The sequence below is a fragment of the Populus alba genome, chromosome 2, assembly GCF_005239225.2.
Source record: "Populus alba chromosome 2, ASM523922v2, whole genome shotgun sequence".
Taxonomy (NCBI): Eukaryota; Viridiplantae; Streptophyta; class Magnoliopsida; order Malpighiales; family Salicaceae; genus Populus; species Populus alba.
The window spans coordinates 10180584-10204271 of record NC_133285.1 but is presented as its reverse complement, the minus strand read 5'-3'; the positions used below and the strand labels follow the sequence as shown (position 1 = coordinate 10204271).

Sequence of the window (23688 nt, the reverse complement as noted above, 5' to 3'; positions counted from 1 at the left end):
ACAAACAAGAAGAGATAATAAATTTTACTAATTCTTTTGCAATAGTAGCTAGGTTAGAATCAATTAAAATGTTTTGTTTTTTCTCCTCAAACAAAATTTAAATTTATTTTCAAATGGATGTTGAATCAATATTTTTTTAACTGTTTTCTAAATAAAGAACTATTTTTTGAAAGCTCCTAGGGTTTGAAAAGTCTAGTTTTAAAAACCATTTTTACAAATTACCTAAATCATTATATTGTTTGAAATAGGCTTTTAAAGCATAATATGAAAGGCTTAGTGGTTTTCTAATGAATAAAAGATTTTCCCAAGGAAAAATCAACACTGTTCTTTTCATAAAAATACATGATCAAGATTTCATACTTGTATAAATCTTTATTGATGATATAATTTTTGGTGCCTTAAATAAATTCTTGTGTGGAAACTTTGCTAATAGTATGTAAGAGGAGTCTGAAATGAGTTTGATAGGAAAAAGACTAAACCATTTTTTATTCTAAACATAAAACAAACCAAAGACAATATATTCATCCGTCAAACAAAGTACACTCTAAATTTATTAAAAAGATATGGCTTTGAGAAATTAAGATGCCAACACAATTATGTCAAGTTCCTTAAAACTTAGTTAAGAAGAAGAAGAAGAAGGTAAGGTTGTTCATTAAAAATCATATGAAGGTATAATTTATTGTATTTAACAACAACTAGGCCAAATATAATGTGTAGTGTGTCCACACGCACATGCATGTTTTCAGTCTAATCCCAAGAAAAGTTATTTTGCTACTATTAAAAAGGTTTTTAGATACTTAAATGGTAATGCTAAACATGGTCTTTAGTATCCAAAATCTACTAGTTTTGAAATGATAAGATATACAAACTTCAACTTTCTGGAAGTTCAATTGACGTGAAAAACACATTAGAGCATGTCAATTTCTAGGAAAATTTATAGTTTTATGGAGTAGAAAAGAGCAACACTTAGTAGCTCTTTCTATAATAGAAGTTGAATATATGGTTATTGTTAGTGCACAAGTTCTCTACATTAAACATCTACTAGATTTTATAATAAAAGTGAAAAACATTATGATTAAATATGATAATGCTAATGCCATTAACATTTCAAAGAATCGTATACAATATTCTTGGACTAAACATATTGAGTTAAGATATCATTTTATAAGGGAACATGTCCAAAACAAAATGAGATTTTACTTGAGTTTACAAGTTCAGAACAATAATTAATAGACATCTTTAAAAAACCTTTAAATGAAGCTCAATTTTCTTATATTATAAGATAATTAGGAACATGCATTCTTTATTGATACTTATTAAAAGGTTTACCTTAGTTGAGCAAATGAAATATTTTTCATATGGTTAAAATTTGATTAGATAATAAAAAAAATGATGTACATGATGGTCTACTTAGGGTACTCCAAAGTATGCCATGTAAAATATCAAAGTATTTACAAAATGTATTGTAACATGAAAATACATGTTTTTTAAACAATATATCTTTAATTTTGTTGCTGCTTAAAAGGACTTGAAAAATGGATATACACCTTTTTTTTAGTGATGCAAAATAGAAAGAAAGATTAGTATTGACAGTTAATTTTCTTTTCTCATATCTAAGTTATTTTATTTTCTTCATCTAGTTTAGGAAAGCATGTCATAACTATGAAGTCTTAAATTATATTGCTTAGTATTCAATAGTTCTCAGTTTGTATACTTCTTATATATGAAGTGTTCTAGTAAAAAGAGATAAATTGATTGTGATGCCTTATATAAGGTTTGTCATCATATAAAAAAAGGGTTTGTAGTCTTTGTGATTTATGATGACCACAAACCATTAATATGTCTATAAGATGTGTAGGTGAAATATTTTGTTCAAGGATGATTGGGCTTTCATTATATGAACTTGTACGAGTCTAAGTAAGACTTATATTCATCTTAAATCTACGAGCAATGAATTCAGCCCTGCTTAAACTTATAAACAAAGAAAAGAATCATACTTAATCCCTTTAAAGACTTGCTAACATTATATAAAAAATTCAATAGATTCAGGTTATTGGATTAACCAGTTTACAATGATCATCAAATGAGAAAAAGAAAGGAAGAAGTTGTGCGATCAATATCATAATGGAAAGAAATAATTGCAAGATCACAATAAGAAAATATCATATACTTCATTAGTTATAAGATCAAAATTAAATCAAAACAAGAAAGGAAGGTATCATGTCAATATTGAAAATAATAAGAACTAATAACTAGTCTATAGACCATGTTTTGAAAAAGGATAGAATTTGCAAACTGTTTAGCACATATCACATTGAGAAAAATATAGTTTTATCAAGACAAGAATTATAAAGGCAAGAGAATGACTAGGTGAAGAAATTATTGTATATAAAACACACTAAGTATTGGTCAAAAGCAACTTCAGTTAGCTCCTCAAGATCAGTAGATTAACATGAGATTACAAGGAATAAAACTTCCAATTCTCTTGATGCTTGTTGAATGAGAAAACAGAGACAAAGATAGAGGGTTGTTGAGTGGTTAATCCTTTTAAAGAGAAATGAGTTATATGATTAATATCTAAGAAGATTTTGCTTAAGTTGTAACACTTTATTACTTGGAAACTTGAATAAGTATTGATTTTGAATGATTAAGAATATTTGATAGTTGATTTCGCAAGATTAGAAGAACAAAAATTTATAAGGTTACAAACCGAATTTAAAAAAATAGTGATACTCTCAAAGTTATCTCTAGGGATTAGATTAACTACAAATTTGTAGGGAACCACTATAAAATTCTTGTGTGCTCCTTTTATTTTCTTTTAAAATCATCTTACTTGATATGTGCTTGCTCTATTTTGTTATTGTTTCTCAAGTTCTTAAATTAGTCTTGACAAGGTCATTTATTCATTGACTACACACACAAATAACTTTTAAGTTTATCAAGCTCTAGTAATTTTATTGGATATTTATTTTTATTAACCAATTTACCCCTCATTTGGTTGCTTTCATAACTTTTATCTAAAAAATATCACATATATTATTTTATAATATTTTTAGAAATTAATGCAATCAAGTCCCTACTTGATTTTTATAAGTTTAGAATTGTAATTTTATGTATTAATTACATTATAATCCTTAATTTTCAAAATTTATTTATCATCAAGTTATACTGATTAAACATCATAGTTTAATTTATTAACAATATTTCTCAATATGTGTGACCTATTAGGATCCCCCAAAATATAAAATCATAATTATAATCAAAATAAGATTAAATAAATTAAATAATATAACTTATAGTTATTCAATAGATTAAATGATTTATAGTTGAAGATTAAGTGTACCATTTAATAATGTGTCATGATTTTTCAAATATTAGAAAAGTCATATGTGATTTGACTTAACATTTTAATAACCAGTTTCTCAATGTCATTATTATCCCTTCATCAATAATGTTTTGATTTAGAGATTTAAGCATGTAATGTGTCTACTAGGTCAAATTATGTTTGTTCTTGATACGATAGTTATTGATTATTGAATAAGACTTGAAATCCTTTTCAAATCTCACTCTACCCTATACAAAGATTTCTTAATCAATACTTTTCGAGATCATATGAAATATTTTTTCTAATTCACCTGGGTGATGAATTCTTTTTTGATAATTTAAATACCTTCATATAGTTTATGTTATATCCAATATCTATCTATTTATTATCTTTGATTAAGACAACATATAGGTAGGATCAAAACATATCATTTTTCTTTACAAAATGATTTAGTGATCTCAAGTCTAAGAATTATTTACACAATAGTCACATGAGCTTTTTCATAAATAAATATAATCTCTCCATATAAAATTCTTATACATGTTAGTTCAATGAACATGTCATTTAACAAACACTTATATATTAGTTCTAGATATTCCTCATAACTCAGCTTATGAGAATAATTACTTTCTTTTGTAAAAGAAATAATATAATATGTATTAGTCCTAAAAAAATTTTAATTAATGTCTAGTCTTAATAGAGCATTGACCTAGAATATTATGAAAAAAATGCTTTGATGCAATAGGAATTCTCAAAATTATAACCACTTTATAATTCTTTTTGCAAGGCATTTTTATTTTAAAAACTTTATATTTACTCCAAACTCATTAATCAAATATAAATGAATATTAAAAATAAAAAAAATATCTTTATAAATAAAGATATATGTGTTGCATGAATAAGTTCAGTGTCATGTATAACAAACCAATTGATTTCTAAGGCGTATATACTGACAGGTTTTATATTTTGGGACTTTGTTTTTTGCATGCATTTGCATATTCGATATGTTATAAAATATTCTAACATTAAATAAAACATCGATTTTACAAAATAAAATTTTAGGTTATTGTTAAATTTTTTTGAAAGATCACATACCAAAATTAATGTAAGAAAATACAAAACCTTTTTCCACTTACATTGTTTATAAGATGTAGAAAAAGTTCAATTTGGCCCTTTAAGTTTATCTTTTACATATTTCATCCATATTTTTTTAATCTTTTACATTTTGATTGTGAAACTTTATTTTAGTCCCTAACTATTGTGAAAGAAAAGACAAAGTCACTAGAATAACAAAAGGAGAAGGAGCTTTTGGGTGACCAAATTTTGGCCACCAATATAGTTATGGTGTCTATAGTTTCATATGTAAGAGAAAAGTTTATTGAAGGTGATTTCTACTTTCAATGATGTAAAACAAAATAGATCAAGAGATAATAGTTTTTTTTTTTAATTTTAGATTTTTTAGTCTTATTAAAATATGTATTGTGGTTAGAAATGGAATTTTAAAGGTTTAATCGATTATTAGTCTTCCATGTTTTTAGGTTAAAAAATTCAAAATTTAGGTTTTAGCATTCAAAGACCTCTCCCTGATTTTTTATTAATCGAATAAGAACATATTGGAGGTGGATAACGCGCATGTGTATGTATATATATATATATATATATATATATGACATTCAGTCAACTTTTTATTTTAAAAAGAAAAATTAGGTATGTGAGCTCAACTTTCGAGAGCCAAGTCGCTTAAGCCTTTTAATTTTGGGCTAAATAAAAGTTCATTCTTCTATTTTATGCATCTTTTTTTTTTTTTTGTATATCCCTTAAATTTTCTTCACATTTTATAATGATATTCTCTTAAAATAAATTTTGATTATAAAGATGCATTTTAATTTCCTTCGATTTAATTAAATCATTTTGTTAATAAAAAATATGTTTATATGAAATAAAAAAAGAGAAATTTGATTGTAAAATATATGCTGTGATTGGGATTACCAAATTTGTGAATTTCTAGACGATTGTCTCCCACCGAACTCTTGCTAAAGCTCAAATATCCTCAACAGTAGAACTGTTACATGATACATATCCCTTTGCCTCCGAAGATTCCATCATAACTGCGAAAGAAAACTTGAAAGACATAATGAGTGCCACCGAAAGATTGTAGCATGCTAAACCTAACATATTATTCATACAATTAAGGAAAGATCCATTCTGTACACAGCTTTTCTCGAGGCTAGAATTAATTAAAACAACGTTCGGCTCATTAAATTCCAATCTTGCCTGTCTCGTTCACTCTCTTCTCTTGTGCAAGGAGGGAGAAATTAATTTTTTTTTTTTTTTTAAATAATCTCACACAATTTTAAGGGCTTTGCCTAGCTGCTCCAGCTAGTCCACTGTATTTTTTGTCAAGTTTTTTAACAAGTATATTGAAATTTAAATACCAGAATCGCATGAAGGTGACAAAAGAATCCTATATTCAGGGGAAAAAAACTTTTTTTTGCCCGTTGCAAAATAATAAATAATTTTATATTAGTTTATTAATATATTTTTAAATGAAAGCTACTTGTACTTAAGAAGTTATACAAAATTTATTTATTATTTTAGATTAAAATTTTAATTTAAATAAAAAATGAAATTAAAAACCACTAATGTTAGCATTTAAAATTCTTATATCCTGTGAACAAAACATCTGATTTCAAAACTTTAAACATCTGGGCCTATATATACCATTTGGTTACATCAAGTCTTCCCAGCTGTTATGGAGTTGCTTTCAAAGAGATGAAACACTCGATACGCCACCCGCTCCTGACATATTAAAAATATCTAAAAAATATATATAAAAAATTCATTTTAAATAAAATTTACCCTAAGCCTAATTAAAACGAAATATATGGTGACCTATCCTCTAACTGCAAATTGCAAACGGCATCGTATAAAACAGACCCAGCTGGTCGTTCAACTACCGGGTTTGGCCGGGCTGTTGCCATAGCCGGTCTTTTATTAAACCTGAACTGGTCCAGTTACTGGGTCGACCGGGTCCCGGGTCAACCCGCCAGGCCGGACCGGGTTTAATAACACTGGTACGGTAGATAGCTATTACACAAAAACAAATCCACAGAAAAAAAAGTTAACGAGAGGGACACAGCTGCCACCCCATTCCTAAATTTACAAATCGGCTCTTCTTTTCATGGCTTGCATCTGGGCTCCACAAGGTGAAAGCAAGTGTAAGTCTAATAAAAAGCATGGACATATTGATGTGGTCATTGACCTCGAACCCTAAATATGATGATGATGACCAACCCTCCCACTAATGGAGTCAAACTCTCAACTATCTTGACCTTTGGATTCTGTACTTTCGCTCAGCCTATACACCAAGCATAATTGATCCTCAGATCACCAGAACAAAAACCTCATGACAGGAAACGTGGGGCCGTCATGATACAAAAAACTACAAAGAATGGTGATTTTCTCTGGCCAAGAGGAGGATACTTTTGTCCGCTAAACCTGTGCCCAAGAGAAGAAACCCTCAAGAAACTCCCTACGACTCATAACTAACCCAATATATGCCCATATTATTTTCTTTCCTCCTCCTCCTCCTCCTCCTCCATCATCACCACCATCAGCAAGATTGCTGAATAATACTCTCTCACATATATATATATATATTGATACATGGGGAATTGTGTGTTCAAGGGGTTTCGCTTAGAAGTAGAAGAAATGATAAAAGTTGTGACTACAAATGGTGGTATCATGGAGCTGTACGCACCCATCACGGCAGAGTGCATAACCAACGAGTTTCCTGGCCACGCCATCTACTGTAGCCGTGACCTCTTCTCTAAACCTCTCCTCCACAACGAAGAACTCCACGTTGGCCAACTCTACCACCTCCTCCCTATAAATACCAACAGTATCGCATTGAGCAATACCCGAAACAACAGCAATACCAAAAATCATCTGTCTTCTTCGACTTCATCATCCAAAGTTACTCCTTATCGCATGTCGTTTGATAACCAAAGGATGTTGAAGCGATCATCAACAGAAGCTGAGGTGTTTCCTAGGTATAATAGCACAGGGGTTTGGAAGGTTAAGCTGGTGATAAGCCCCGAGCAATTGGCAGAGATACTGGCACAGGAGGCACGAACTGAGGAGTTGATAGAGAGTGTGAGGACTGTGGCTAAGTGTGGAAATGGGTTCTCTTCTTCAGTCGCTAATTCTGATCAATCAAGTTTGTCTAGTAGCTGGAAAGGATTGTCGGATCAGAAGTATGCTGTGGATATTTAGTGCGTATGTGTTATGTAGAGGTGCTTTACTTCCTTAATGTATTTTTTTTTCATTTTAATTTTTCTATGTTTCCTTTTAGGTTGAACTTTATATATATACTAGTTACGTGACCCGCACGATGCCGTGGAATAATTTTTTTTGCATAAAAAATATTAAAAAAAATCAAGATCTAAAAATATTAGGTATTTCTGCAAAGCTATAACCAAGAGTCTTGAGTTTAACTGTAATATCTGATCTAAGAATAATATTTACAATATTAATAATAACATTAAACTTGCATGATCCAAGTTTAAGTGAGTCTGACTGTAATACCAGACACAATAGCCTTGGATATGAGTTTGGATTCAAGTTCATGTCATAAAAATATGATAATTAAATGGATTAATTAAAAAGAAAAAAACAAAGAAAAAAAAACCAACATAAAAAAAACTAACAAAAAAAAAAAAAAAAAAAACAGAATTAACTAAGTCAATCCTTCAAAGCAAGTTAACCCATCAAACCTTGGACTCTTGTCATGCAAGCTTGATAATTAAATAGAAAAAAAAATGATGGGTTACCTAGAATTAATTGGGCTAACCCATTAAACCAGGTTAACCCGTCAAACCCGGGATCCATGTCATGAAAGTTTGATAACTAAATAGAAAAAAAATTAAACATTAACAAACTAAATTAAATGAAAAAATTAATTAAAAAAAACAAACAAAAGACATCAACCTCTTCACTGTGGACTGCACTATATTTAATGTTGATGACTTTGTTTTCAATCAATTTATCAAATTTAGTGATCTTATTGAACCTAATTAAGTCAACGATCAAGTTCTTAAATTTTGTGTACTTCATTAAAAAAATTGGCGTCACCTAAATATTTATTTTTTTATGTTATGAAATATTTGACCAGACTTGTGGCTTAGAGCAGGCCACTTGTCTATTGTTAACTAAAAATAAAAGGAAATTAAAATGAATAATAAAAAGAAACTAAAATGTTTGGTTTTTCTTATCTTTAGAACCTCTCACATTTCATTGTAGTCAGGGACACAACCATTTTTTTTCTCCATTTCTTTTTCTTTAATTGCATTATTTGATGACCAAATTAAGAATTAATTTCTTTTAATTTGTTATAGGGAGATAAAAATGAAAAACAAAGAATCAAAGTGAAAACCATAAGGAAACCAAGTGGCCAAGTACAAATTTGCTTGAAAAAGTTCTCTTTGGTCCATTACCCACTTCATTTTCAATACCAGATTTAACGTTTTTTCCAACAGAAATTTATGTTAGTATTTACATTCACAATTCATCAGTACATATATTATCGACAGGTTCAAAAAACAATTCGTTAGAAAAACTCTCGTCGATAATTTATTATGTATTGGTGAGTCCGTTGGTAATAAATATATCAATGGATTTACAAACGGATAAAGCGTGCCAAAAAACATTACCCATTTTATTCTGTTAATATCTCCATTGGTAAATTTAACATATCATTGATTGGAAAACTGTATGTTATACCATTAATGTTTTTATTTGTCTATCGATATATGTATCAAAATTGAATTCCTTTTTGGTCCCTTTTAGTTTTGGAAGTTTTGTTTTCATCTAAAAAATTATTGTGTTCATTCTTAATTCCTAGTCTTATAGAGGAGAGAGAACATTATAGGGTTATTGAAGAAGAGAAAAATAATTATCAATGTGCTAGATTTCACCAACAAAAAAGTTTATCTTGCTATCAATGAGTTTGTTTTTATTAGGGGTTGGATATTTTTATTCTTCATCTTGTCTAAAAAATATTTCGGGGCTAGAGAATGTTTTTTGAATTTGGGTTGCTTCTTTATTTTTAATTTTTTTTTTGTTAAGTTGAAGTCCTGAATAGATTTATTGTGGTATTTAGTTTTTGTTAAAAAAATGCTTTTAAATGAAAAAAAGGTTTTCGTTCCCAATAAGTGGGACACTCGACTTTTTGGCCACCTTAGGTTGTCAAAACTGAATTAAAGGCAACATGTGGCCTGCATATTTAGACGATGCATTAACTGCTATACTCTTTTACAAATAATAAGGGTTTTTTGCCAATGGATACAAATGTTAATCAATGTTCGCGAACTTGCCCTTGCACGCTCTCACTTGTGGCCTTCTTTTCAGAGCCCGGCCTTTTAGGCCACTTAGCACAAGCACTTGACCTTTGTTTGGGGCCATCATGCTTTTTTCCTTATTTTTAAATTAAATTTCATTCAATTAAATAGTTATATTAAAATATCATATTATTAAATGCTATTCAATTTTTTTGAATGATTTTATAGCTTTTTTTTATATATAAAATTATCAAATGCTTTGTTTAGGCAACCCTTCTTCACATGTCTTTTATTTTTTCTTGAATTTTATTTATTTTCTTTTTAAACATGTTTTTTTTTTCTTTTTATTATCATATGATTGTATAAAAAAGACTAATGAAACTTCTAATGGGTCATATTTGTTTTTAAAACAACCGAGACATAATCATGAAAACATTACTTTTATGATTTTGATATTTATTTGCTTCAAAAAAATAAACATTATGATAAAAAAAAATCCAAAAAAAAAAAGCACATTAATAAAATAGATGAGTTTAATTAAAAAGATGCCTTTTATTCTTCTTTTTGGATCACTAGAGTATTTTAAATATTTATTATAATCATCTTTGTTTTATTGAAAGAAAAATATTGCTATATTTCTAGAGAGAATAGTTTAATAAAAATCATTTTAGTCAATTATATTGCTTTTATTAAATAAAAAGTTAGTTGAGTTCTTGTGACACTAGATTAGATATCTTGATTTATATCAACATCTTAGCTTCTCGATTTAATTTTTGATTTGTATCAACATCTTTTTCTAACATTTACTTGTACATATAATCTTTAATTGATTTGATTGGTTAATTTATTTATTTATTTAGATGAAAATTATTAAAAAAAAAAAAGAAATAGAATCTTAAAATAGAATTCATATCAGCTATAATAAAGGGTCCTATTCGATGTCTATATAAAGGCACTAAGAATTAGTAATGAAAAAAGTAAAAGTCAAACTAAAATAATTTCAAAAACTTTGGGAGTGACATGTTATCCAAATGGAAAATCCGATTTCCATCCCTAGCAAGATAACACCTCATCATGTCTACAGCAGCAGAGTCTTGTCAATGCATCCAGAATTTGTAATCGATAGCTTGTGTAGGGTTAATTTAGAGGAAAACGAAATTTAATATTTGTCTAAACATCATTGATTCCTTCCACAAATCTTGGCTGAAATTGAAATCTCCACTACCAATTAAAGGGCTTGTTGGTTCAAAACGGTTGTAAAGGGCTCGATTTGAGCTAATAATATTCGACAGCATTTAACGTCACCAAATGTCAGATGTAGAGGGAGCAACGGTATAGCCTTTTCTGCCATGTGAGCAAGAAAAAATAATTAAATCAAAAAAATTAAAAAAACTAAACCATAAAAAAAAATTAATTAAATCAATTAAAATATTTTAAAAAATTGACTAGTTCGATTTCTGTTTTATAAACCTGAAACTAAAAAACCAAACCGAATCGAACCAAAATTAATAAACAAAGCCAAACCAGAAAAATCCGATCAAATTAAAAAAATAAAGCCAATCGTTGGGTTTTGGTTTTTGCACTAAATTAACTGAATTAAAACTGGTTGATTTAAATTGATTTCAGTTTTTTTATTTTTAAGATTTACTTTAATTTAATTATTTATTTTAATAAAAATTAAACCAAACTAAAATTAATCACCTCTCCCCTCATGCATGCGTTGAAAAGTTAACCGACAGCTCATGTTTCGATTCTGATGACTTTGTATTGAAATTTGAGTAAAATTGGGTCCAATCGTCATCTCCGATTACTAGAAACATTTACTCCTGCGCTTATTGTTTCTTGAAAAGGCATCCATGGCCCAAAACAGGGTTCTAAGCTTCCAATCCACGCCATTTAACAATTCAAGGGTCGGGAAGTGGAAAGGTAGATTGAACGACAACTTAACCAAATCGGGTGTAATTAGCCAAAATACAACGAGCACAATTAATTGTGAACACATACAGGGGTTTAAAGGGTTTTTTCCCCAGCAGAAGAGGGTTCTTTTTCAAGAATATACGGCAATGTTTCATTTATCATAAATGTACGTGGAGATTATAGCTGTTAAACCCGATACAAGATCATCACGTGACAAGCTTGGGTTAAAATGTCACTCTATCTACACATTTTTTTAAAAAATTATTTTTAATAAAGAATTAAAAGGAGGTTATTTTGATTTTTCTTTTCCTCCTTCCTTGATGTATATATCTCACAATTGGCGTGATCAAGTTTAGAATAGGATAAAATCAGAATAATTAGATTTTAACGGGGTCTGATGGAGTTAACATCTTGATTAGTTTAATTCAAAACTTAGGATGGATAGGATCTCAAATTGTTTCCGGGAAAAACCAGTTCTAAGGAGATGGTAGATTTCCAGACTTGAAGATGAACTTGTATAGCTAAAAAAACTCATTTTTCAAATCCTATTTAAGGAGATGTTACGCCCCAAAGAATAAAAAATGGAAATGAAAATGATTCTATTCACAAATTATATATCCCAAGCCAGCAAAACAGGCCCATGTTTGACATATATATCGACTAGACGGTGGCCCATTTATAAATCTAATTTGGTTTTAAAGCCATGTAGTTTTCTTATTCCAAATCGCCCAGGTTGCCCTTAAAGATCGTAGCAGGCTAGCCGAACGTTTCTTTGTTTTTATATTTCATTTCGCTGAGATAAACTATCATCAGGACTAAAAACACACTCCCAGGTCTCGAACATAAAGACATCAGCGTCCCAGCAGCTCGCATAGGAATCGAACTCCATCACGATCCAATCTGAGACAATAAGCTCCATTTATCCATTGAACTTGGGGCTTATTTATATATTCCTCGTAGAACATGCATTTGCAGTGGGGGAATTGCATCATACATAAAGGTTGAATTTAAACAAATGAATATCTATGGAGGAGGCCTGGCCTTAAGAGTAATTTGAGCAAAAATGAAATAAGAAAACTATAGTGTAGGGGCGTTATAAACGGGGTAAAGTGAGAATAGCGTTGCCTTGGGCCACAATATGTACAAAAAAATAAAATAAAAATCACTTTCAAGAATTTAAGAAATAAAATAAACAAAGCTCCCCAGCGGGATACTTCGATATATAATTTTTGCGGGCTTTTAGCCATATACGAACGGAGAAAGGCACTGGAAATGGTGGCAAAGATTCCGCGAGGTGAGGTCATGATCTCAATCTGGGACCTTGAAGTTAAAATCGGTCACTAAAGTCCTCAGCAAAAAGTTAACCTACATGGTCACATTGAACACATTGTTAATTTTACATGCATGAGAGAGAGACAGAGAGACAGCTTTCACATTCAGTCACCACATTTTGATGTTATAAGCCACCTGTGAAGGCATATATTCTAATTCTCCTTCATCATAGTGCTGAAGAAAAAAACTAAGGATGCTGGTCCGCAATGGCCTATTCCAGGATACTTTGTGTGTCAATCATCTTTCTTTTTCTCTCTCTCATGACACTTTCTTAACAAAGATGTAGGAAAATTAATTTTACGCACTAGATTAATTGGTTGTGATCATTGGGCAAACCAATCATGTCCAAAAGTAAACCAATACCTTGGACTTCTACGAAAAACATTATCGGGTTTCAAAATAGCACGGTCTAATTCAAAAATTTCACTCAATTATGCGTGTATAGTATTTTTTTTTTACAGTAGCATGATCACTATAACCAACTCCATTTAGTTCACCACCGTACAACTCTACAGTTTCACCTACTTGTTCAACGCTATACTTCCATTATGCTCTTCAAAAAGGAACATTGGCTCTAACAATTTCATCTTTGTTTACCAAAGCAACCAGAATGTTTTTTTTTTTTTTAAAAAAAATAGGCATATAACTTACAAAAAGCTCATTCCTTTTTTTTCCCTTTAAATATAGTATGTCTTAACCACCCAATAGTTATTTCATCTCCATTGTCCACTGAACCTACTCTAAAATCCACCATTTGCCGGATTATTTTCGATGTCATCATAAAAAGCTAGTTTTTCAGGAATTTTAGACCAAACTTCAAGTAAGCTTTGATTTTCAGCCGGCCAATACCAACTCTTTGATGTATTTCTTGTTGGAAGTATTCTTAATCACATTGATAACGAATGGCACCAAATAATTTAATGAGGGCAACTACTGAACCATATCACATAGTTCCAGTAACAACAAAAATTGCAAAAAAAAAAGCCGTGATACTACTAGAAAGCACGGTTTCAATAATTCTTATATGTAATCATTTGTATTGATGTTAGGGCGGGCTAATATTAAGATGGAATAGGCCCACCAATATGCCCAATGTCCCTACTGCAATATGATGAGAGGTTATTCCTCTCGAAATAAAAGGATCAAAACCTTCCACACCACATATTGCATTTACAAATTTAACTTTTTTCTATTAGCCTATAAGGATCAGACACCCATATTCCAGGACCATACAATCCTATTACATGGAAAGCACCAATTCCAAAACAAGCCACTCCTAAAATGTTTTGGGAAAATTTAAAGAAAGTTTTTATGTACATTCATCATAAAATATTTCTAGATCCCAATACATCCAATGCTAGACTAAGAAGCATAAGCTAGAAAACACAATATACACCCTAACCATACCTTTATAACTCCAAATACCCTGTATCATTATAGTTCCTCCTACAACATTCCAACCACATCATGAATTTGTTATTCCTAAATGAGTCATCAAGGGTATACAAAAAAAAAAAAAAAAAACCATACCTTATATCCATATTGAATCGAGAAATGAGTCAAAAGGATCAAAACATGCTAATTCATAAAGAGCCATTAAGCAGGCCCAACCAACAACTAAAGCTATATGCATTATATGGATAGTCAACAAATGATCAGGATTATTCAATACAATGGTACAAACACAATATCAAGGCAAACCTATGAAATACTCTCTTATTAATGAAAGATAGACATTATGTAATTTTATTGCACCAGAAAAAACTATGTTATAGACATCCTTTTTTCAATGGATTATCTTAGAAAAAAAAATTCCATTTTTTTAGTATTTTAGTCAAAATATCACAATTCTATTTTTAGGAACAAAAAGAAGCAAATCCATTATGTACCATATAAGTACCAATATGTAATAAGGAATATTAGCATGTATTATAGTTATTGCTTCTCACTAAGTGTTTAGAGTAACCCCTCCATTCATATTTTTCGTGTCTTTATTTCAGTTTCAGTAGTAGGATCTTCTGGTTATGTTCTTTTCATTTCTTGAGATGAGCGAATGCATATGGATTTGTTTATCATTCAAAAAGCCTTTTTACTTTATTCATTTTATCTTTTTTTATGTTATGAAATTATTGATTATGTGCAAATAAAAAATAAAATAAAACAAATAAAATAGACAAAAAATAATAAAATAAAAGCCAATATCCATTATAATATTTTTAAGATAATAAATTTATATATTATTATTAAGACAATAAATTCATTGTTGCACTTTCACATCAAGGTGAAATAAAGTACTTCATTTTTGTTTATTTCATTTAATGTTTATTGGTGTTCCCAAAGTCCATTTTCGAAATCCTCAAGAGGATAGTTTAAATTGGATTGACGTATAATATGACTTGTCAGAGACATTGGGTTATTATAGGATTTTCCTGGTCTCTACCGTGATTGAGATATCCTTTATTTCACCAAAAAAATATTGATTAAATCATTAAAAAAAATTAAAGTGTAAAGTGGCAATAAAGTGCAATTAGATCTATGCTTTGGAGGTATTTAGATTAATATTATCAATTAGAATAATGTAGGGTTAAGTTGTTTAGACCAATAAAATGAAGTATCTAGACCCCGCTTAGAAAAACCCGAATTAGTACTATAACTATGATTACTATCTGTATAATAATCAATTTATAAATTTTATAAATTAGAAATAGGAGTAATTTCAAACTACCAATCACAATAATTGAATAATTTAATAAATATGTCAAATATTTTATGGAAGGTGTGAAATGAATTGGATAAAAAAGGAAGTTGTAGCAAAAAGACATAGTACTAGGGGCATTTGCCTTATATGTGCATATCCAAATTGAGCAAATCATTACTTAGAGTAGAGCATAAACCTAAAAGAATTAAAGAAGCTCACCCAGGGACAAGATATTATTATTGTGATTTGAATTGGATCCCAATAAAAGAATACATCAATGAAAAGTTAGTTTGATAAGTTTAATGAATTTTTTATTTATTTATAGGTAAATAAGTAAAAAAAAACCATTTTTCTTGAAAAATGAAGGAAAAACCCCTTTGTTATTCGTTAAATGGGATTTACATATTGATTCTATTTTTCATGATTTTTGAGGAACCATATACATCAAAAGGTGCATATATGGTTCTTAAGGGATAAGATTTGATCTTAATCAATCGATTTATCAAGAAAGATTCATTTGTTGAGGTCAATATATTGATAGTGTATTAATATTATCAATTAGAATAATTTATGGTTAAGTTGTTTAGACCAATAAAATGAAGTATCCAGACCTCGCTTAGAAAAACCCAATTAGTACTATATCCATGATTACTATTTGTATCATAATCTATTTATAAATTAGAAATAGGAGTAATTTCAAACTACTAATCACATTCAATTGAATATTTTAAGAAATACATCAAATATTTTATGGAAGGTGTGAAATGAATTGAAAAAAAAAAAGAAGTTGTAGCAAAAAGACACTGTACTAGGAGAATTTGCCTTATATGTGCATATCCAAATTGGATAGATCTTTACTTAGAGTAGAGCACAAACCTAAAGGAGTTAAATAAGCTCATCCAGGGACAAGATAATGTTATTGTGATTTGAATTGGATCCCAATAAAACAATACACCAATGAAAAGTTAGTTTGATAAGTTTAATGAAATTTTTTTATTTATAGGTAAACAAGTAAAAAAAAACATTTTTCTTTAAAAATGAAGGAAAAACCCTTTGTTATTCGTTAAATGGGATTTACATTGATTCTTTTTTTTTTTTCATGATTTTTGATGAACCATATACATCAAAAGGTGCATATATGGTTCTTAAAGGATAAAATTTAATCTTAATCAATCGATTTTATCGAGAAAGATTCATTTGTTTAGGTCAAGATATTGATAGTAAAATATCGAATCAACTAATCTATCTTGTGATATATCTCAGTATAGAAAGTGAGATAAAAAAATTTATATTTGTTTATCAACTCTCCTAATGAATGGGGAATACCCAAAATAACTATTTATGATACTTTTCAATTTGTGCTACCAGATGTACAAACAGTATGCATGGGATTAGAAACTTCTATGAGATCTTTTTATTCTGGTTGGAGGAAAAATTACCAATCATCTAACATTCCCTCACGCTTGATGCCATTAAGTTTTTATTTTAATATAAAGAGAAAAGAAAACTATGTCTTGGCCATATGAAATATGAATATTAACTAATAATAGCATGGCATTTAGAATTCAATATAAGATTTTTTTTTTTCATTTTAACATTAGATTATGTTTTGAAAGAGTAGTGTGACATATTAAAGGTGGTTCTGATTTTATCTTATTTATCAAGAGCCTATTTTAGCGTCGCAAACTTTTTTTTTTTTACACACCAAAAGGTTCTTAATGCTATTTTATTATTATTATTATTATTATTATTATTATTATTATTATTAAAAAGGACCAAAAACAGATTATATTCTTTTTTCTTTAAAAAAAAAATTAGGATTCCTAATTTACCGATGAAATAAAGCAATGGAGCCACCATAATATTTTGTTTTCCTTAATTCCTCCAGGGAAAGGGTGGTCATTGTATCATTTACCAACCTAGGCTTTGTAGACTCTCTATTTTTCTTCAGTAAAAGTGAATTCTCAAGTAGAGTTGTATGCAAAGGGCAAGCAATGCATATACGGTTGTGCAATTATATCTTTTTTTTTTATTCTTTATATGTTCTAGTGACCTTTTTATATGAGATAAAGTAACCCTTTATTATCTTATATCATCAAGGTAATGATCCATAAACCTATTGCCACATTTTATGAAGCACAAATAGAAGAATTTGTCCTAAAAATGAAATAACTACTGAAACTACGTGAAATCCTCACAAGGGTTTATGCAAACAAAACAGGCAAACCCTTATAGGTTGTATCTAAAGACATGGAAATGGATGTTTTTATGTTAGCAACATAAGCCTAAGTTCATGGAATTGTTAATCTTGAAGCAATTGCATAAAAAATAGCAGGAATTTCACACAAATCATAATTTAAAATTTTAGTTTCTTACTGAGGTTTAATATTCTATTAATTTAAATTTTATTAATTTTAATAAAATATTAAAATAGAATATGAATATATAAAAAATTCATAATCATCTAGTTAGGATTGATCTAAACTAGCCCATTAAGCATACGATTCAACATGCCAACATAAAAAAGTTATTTATGATACATACCTCAACTTGAGTTTCATCTGATAAATTCATAAAAATATATTAAAATTACTGGGAAATAAAAAATAATGGAGGAGTGTTAGTAACAGTTAATGCTCATACATAGAAAATGATGTTTTTAACTTTGTTTAATAATGGTTCAAATTTATTTTTGAATAAAATATGGTCAATAGGTATAATTAAATTCAGATTTAAAGTATGTTTCACTCATTTTTAAGGTTAAAAATTTATTGAAAATTATTCTTCAACATAAATTATATATCATGTAACATTAACATGATTAAAATAGATTGTGCGTGAATGAGAAATTAATCTAAAAAAATTCTTGGTTGACATGTTTATTGTGAAACCCAAAATCTTCTATTTGTTATAAGGAAAAACATGAGGTTGTCTTGCAGTTTATTTAGTGAAAAGTTACAGGTTCATAAATAAACGTAAGCAAAGTTGTATGATTTTGACTCACATGAGTGCTTAGCATGAGCTCTGGTCTTACGCAAAGTCTAGGTGTTATTTTTGCTAACATATTTTGATTTTGGATTTGGGGTTATTATAAAATAATTTTTTGGCCCATAAAAGATTTATTTTTTGGTCAACCCATTGTTTTATTAAGTCTAGCCCATAAATATGATAAGTTTTCTTCCATACAAGTTTTTTTGAACCTGAACAATTTGTACAACTAAAAAAATCAAATTTAAAGTTAAAACATTCAAGTTTAATTCTTGTTCCAAAATCCACTATAAATGGTGGGGGTGAAGGAAGAGTTTTTTGCTTTGTTTTTTTCATATTTTACATACTCTTCCTTGACTTATATTTTCAATGTTTTCTCTTCTTTCTTTTTTTTCCAGTTAGTTTTAAGCTTTGGTTTCCCTTTCATAATCTAAAGCTTAAGTTTGTCTTTATTAAGAGATATTTGAGTTACCTTTGTTTCATAAACCTTGTTTAAAAGTACATTTAAATAAGGTAATATTGTTGGAATCTTAGGAGACTTATTCCAAATATTCTTTACTCCAAGTGATGAACAATAAAGTCTTAAACATAAATCATTCATCACTAATAAGAATAAAGTTTCAACTATTTTAAAGTGCTTCAACAAGTAAGTACTCTTTGTTAATTACATTAAATATAATATATTAGTATGCATGCTAGGACTAGTTTTCAATCTTTTATGTTTCTTTGTATATATGCTTAGTATACATGCAAGAATCTTTATATATTCTATATTGTATGTGTGTTTGCCATGACACATAAAATTGTATGCTTATAGTTTCAATATATATGAACTCTAGACTTTTCTTCAACATCTAATTTGTCTAAAATACTTTTATATATTATGATAAAATAAACATCCTTGCTCACTACTCTATTATTTTGGTTTACAACAATTGCCAGTGTTCATGAAGCAACTCTTTTCATTAAATATATAGAAAACGTAAGTAACATAAATAAAGGAAGAGAAAAACTCTAACTCAACTCCTAACACTTCTGTAATTTTACCTCACAACTCTCATTATCTCAAGTAACTCTTTGCTACTATTGTAATTGCTACCTGATGCAGAACAAACATTGTTGGATCGTGATTTCTTTCAACAAAACAAATGTTAAAACAGAATTTAAAAGGAATTCTGAACTGAATACTTTAAGCCAAACATTATCTATCTTTTTTTTTTTTTGAGGTTATAGTAAATTAAATACAACAACAAACCATTAAAGCTACTATTAAAATTCTAGATAAGACTTTAATTAAAATGCATGAATAAAGATAAATTGTCTAGATTTGATCAATGACCAAATTCACTCCAATAATTGCAGAAGACTTTAATGATCAGATTCAAAGTTTCTTGAAGACTTCATTAATTATGCTTGGCTTCAAATTGCTCCCTTTCTTCATGCAATTCTTGATTTGGCTACAATTCCTCGTTATCTATTTGTTCCCATCATTCTTTTCCACTTGAAAAAAACTCATCCCTGAGTGATCATACAAGTTGCTTTCGGGATGATAAGTAGAAATATCTGCTACATTAAAAGTCTTAGATATGTTCATATTATCAGGTAAATCTATCACATAAGCGTTGGCATTGATTCTTTTCAAAACTTTGAATGGTCCATAACGTTTCTGCCTTAACTTGCCTTGAACTCTTTCTCGTAATCTTTCTTTCTGTAGATAAATCATCACCTAATCTCTAACCTCAAACACTTGATGCTTTCGATGCTTGTCTACACCTTCTTTGTACTTAATATTGCTCTGCTCTAAAGGTTGCTGCACTTCTTGGAACGTCTTTAAATAGGAATCTGCTAGATTAAATGCAGCTGCACTAGAACTTGTAAAAGAAGAAAGTTTAACTAAGTCTACCACATGCCTCAGACTTTTAGTATAAACAATAGAGAACAGACTTCTTCAAATAGAATGATTAACTGAATTGTTATAAGCAAATTCAACTTGAGCTAAAGCATAATCCTATTGGCCCTTTTTATTTCCACATATGTATCTAATTAAATTTCCCAAGGATTGTTTTACCACCTCTGTACGACTATCAGACTGGGAATGTGCTGTGTTGGAAAATTTTAAATTTGTTCCAAACCTCTTCCACAAAGGTAACCAAAAAGCTACCAAAAATTTGATATCTCTATCATAAATGATGAAGAGGGGAACACCATGCTAGCGAACAATTTCTGTTAAAAACAATTTAGCAATATGATGAGAATTTGTTGTCTTCCGGCATGGAATGAAGTGCGACATCTTGGAAAATCGGTCAAACACCACTAACATTACATCACTTCCTCTCTGGGTCCTTGGTAAACCAAGCATGAAATCCATGGAAATGTCATCCCAAGGGGCATTAGGAATCGTTAGAGGCATATACAACCCTGAGTTCTGCGATTGCCCTTTGAGCTTTTGACATATTGGACATCTTTGCATAAATTTTACAGCTTCTCTTTTAAGTTAAAGCCAATAATAACATTCATCCAAACCAGCTATTGTTTTATCTTTCCCTACATGCCCACTCAAATCATTGGAATGCATCTCCTTTAGCAATTTGTCATGTAGAGAACTTCTAGGAATGCACAACCTGCTTCTGTTAAATAGATACCCATCTTGGACCAAGTATTCATCTAGGGGTTGCTTTAAAATGAATTTATTCCAAACACCACCAAAAGCAACTTCATATTCATACAACTCCTTGAGTTGTTCAAAACCTAGAATCTCATTAGAAAAAGTAAAAAGAAGAGTGGCACGATGACTTAGCACATCTGCAACTCAGTTAATAATTTTAGACTTATGAACAATAACATAGTTGAATCTTTCAAGATAGGTTACCCACCTAGATAACATACGATCAACATTCTTCTAACCTCAAAAATGTTTAAGAGATTGATGGTTGGAGTAGACAATGAACTCCATAGGTAATAAATATGTTTCCCACGACTTTAAAGTATATAACACCGCATAGAGTTCTTGTTGATAAGTTGACCATTTCTGTCGAGCTTCAATTAACTTCTCACTAAAAAATGTGATGGGTTTCCACTCTTGAGACAGAACAGCTCTTATACCAATTCCACTTGTGTCACATTCAATCTCAAAGGTCTTGGCAAAATCAGGTAGAGTTAAAATAGGGGTTGTCATCAACTTTTCTTTGATCAATCTAAAACTATGATCAGTAGATTCTCCCTACTAGAGTTTACCCTTCTTCATACAATCGGTGATAGGTGCTGTAATGGTGCTGAAATTTATGATAAACATGTGATAAAAGGTTGTTAGACCATGGAAACTCCTTACATCAGTTATTGTTTCTAGTTTTGGCCAATCCCTGATAGCTTTCACCTTTTCCTCATCCACATGGACCTCTTTACTAATTATGTTAAATCCTAAAAATAATAATTTTCTTGTTAAAAAATTATATTTATTTAAGTTTACAAACAATTCATTATGCCTCAACATAACTAGAACTTGCCAATATGATCAACATGCTTATCGACATTTGTATTATATATTAAAATATCATCAAAATAGACAATAACAAAGTGTGACATGAATGGTTTGAGTACCTGGGCCATAAGACTTATGAAAGTACTTAGCGTATTGGACAACCCAAATGGCATGACTAGTCATTCATATAATCCATCTTTTTTCTTAAAAGTTATCTTCCATTCATCTCTGATACGGATTCTTACTTGATCATAACAACTCTGCAAGTCTATCTTTGAGAAAATTTTAGCACCGCTCAGGTGATCGAACAAATCATTAAGTCGAGAAATGGGAAACTGATACCTCACAGTTATTTTATTTATGGCACAACTATCCACACACATCCGCCAACTTTCATCCTTTTTTGGAGTAAGCAAAGCAGGTACTGCACAAAGACTATTGCTCTCTCACATATGTCTTTTTTGTAACACTTCTCCATATTTTCCTTCAAGATGTCATGCTCATGAGGGCTCATACGATAATGGGGAAGATTTGGTAAGCTAGCTTTTAGAACAAAATCAATGCGATGTTGGATATCTTGCATTGGAGGCAAGTGTGTTGGCTCTGCTAATACATCTTCAAACTCTACGAATAATCTGTGAACCTCTTCAAGTGGGGTTGGTATGTCTTGCTCCATTCCTTTTACTATTAAACAAACACAAGAGTTGGCTTTCTTCATATCTTTCATAAACTCGTTCTCTTTAAGAGCTACAGACAGTAGTCTTCTCTTCCACTTTTGATGAAGTGCTACTAGGATGACTGGGAACCACAATTATCCTCTTGTTATTCCTAAAAAAAAAACATACATGTTGTCCCTTCCTTTATAAGTTGCATCAACATCAAACTACCACAACCTGCCTAGTAATACATGACAAACATTCATCTCCACAACATCATAAAGAATATCAGATATATAAGTCCGTCCCAAAGATAAAGGTAAATAACATCGTTGAGTAATCTTTGTGCTAGGCCCTTTCTTTATCCACCCAATGTTATAAGGGGCTGGATGTGACTGTGTCTTGAGCTTAAGGTGCTCAACAAGGCTTTGTGAAACTAGATTTTCACAACTACAACTGTCAATTACCAGCTTACACACTTTGTTGGCTATATAACACTTGCCTTCAAAAATCCATTTGTGTTGTGATTCATCTACTTATGTTAGGGCGTATAATAGTCTCCTTACAACACATACCACTTCATCACCATCTTCCTCAAACACTTCATAATTGCAATCCTCTTCAGATGTGTTATGCTCCTAATAATCTCCTTGAAGTTCTTACTGAGTGATATTGACAAATTTACATCTGGGACAGTCGCTAGATTTGTGGCCTAATTCATTGCACTTGAAACATCAAATTCTTTGTTTTGCTCCTTGCCTCTCCTTTAGCTCGAGCTTCTTAGTTTCACCTTCTTTACCCCCATGAATCTGTGGGCTTGTTCTCAATTCTACTTCATGAAGCTTTCGTACGGGATCAAACTATGGGTTCATAGGAAACTTTAATGTCTTTTTTGATTGTATGATGTGTTTTGCCCTCAACGTCAAATTTTGAGCTTAATCAACTGACCATATACC

At 30.0% G+C, this 23688-nt stretch overlaps 1 protein-coding gene and 1 pseudogene across 1 annotated transcript; one reads left to right on the top strand and one right to left on the bottom strand.

Moving 5' to 3' along the window:
• Window positions 1-6677: 6677 nt before the first annotated feature.
• On the top strand, window positions 6678-7723 carry LOC118063454 (uncharacterized). The gene has a single exon (XM_035077494.2). The coding sequence runs from the start codon at window positions 6992-6994 to the stop codon at window positions 7598-7600; it is 609 nt and encodes a 202-aa protein (XP_034933385.1). The 5' UTR covers window positions 6678-6991; the 3' UTR covers window positions 7601-7723.
• Window positions 7724-10087: 2364 nt separating this feature from the next.
• LOC118063519 (photosystem II CP47 reaction center protein-like) lies at window positions 10088-22752 on the bottom strand (annotated as a pseudogene).
• Window positions 22753-23688: the final 936 nt, after the last annotated feature.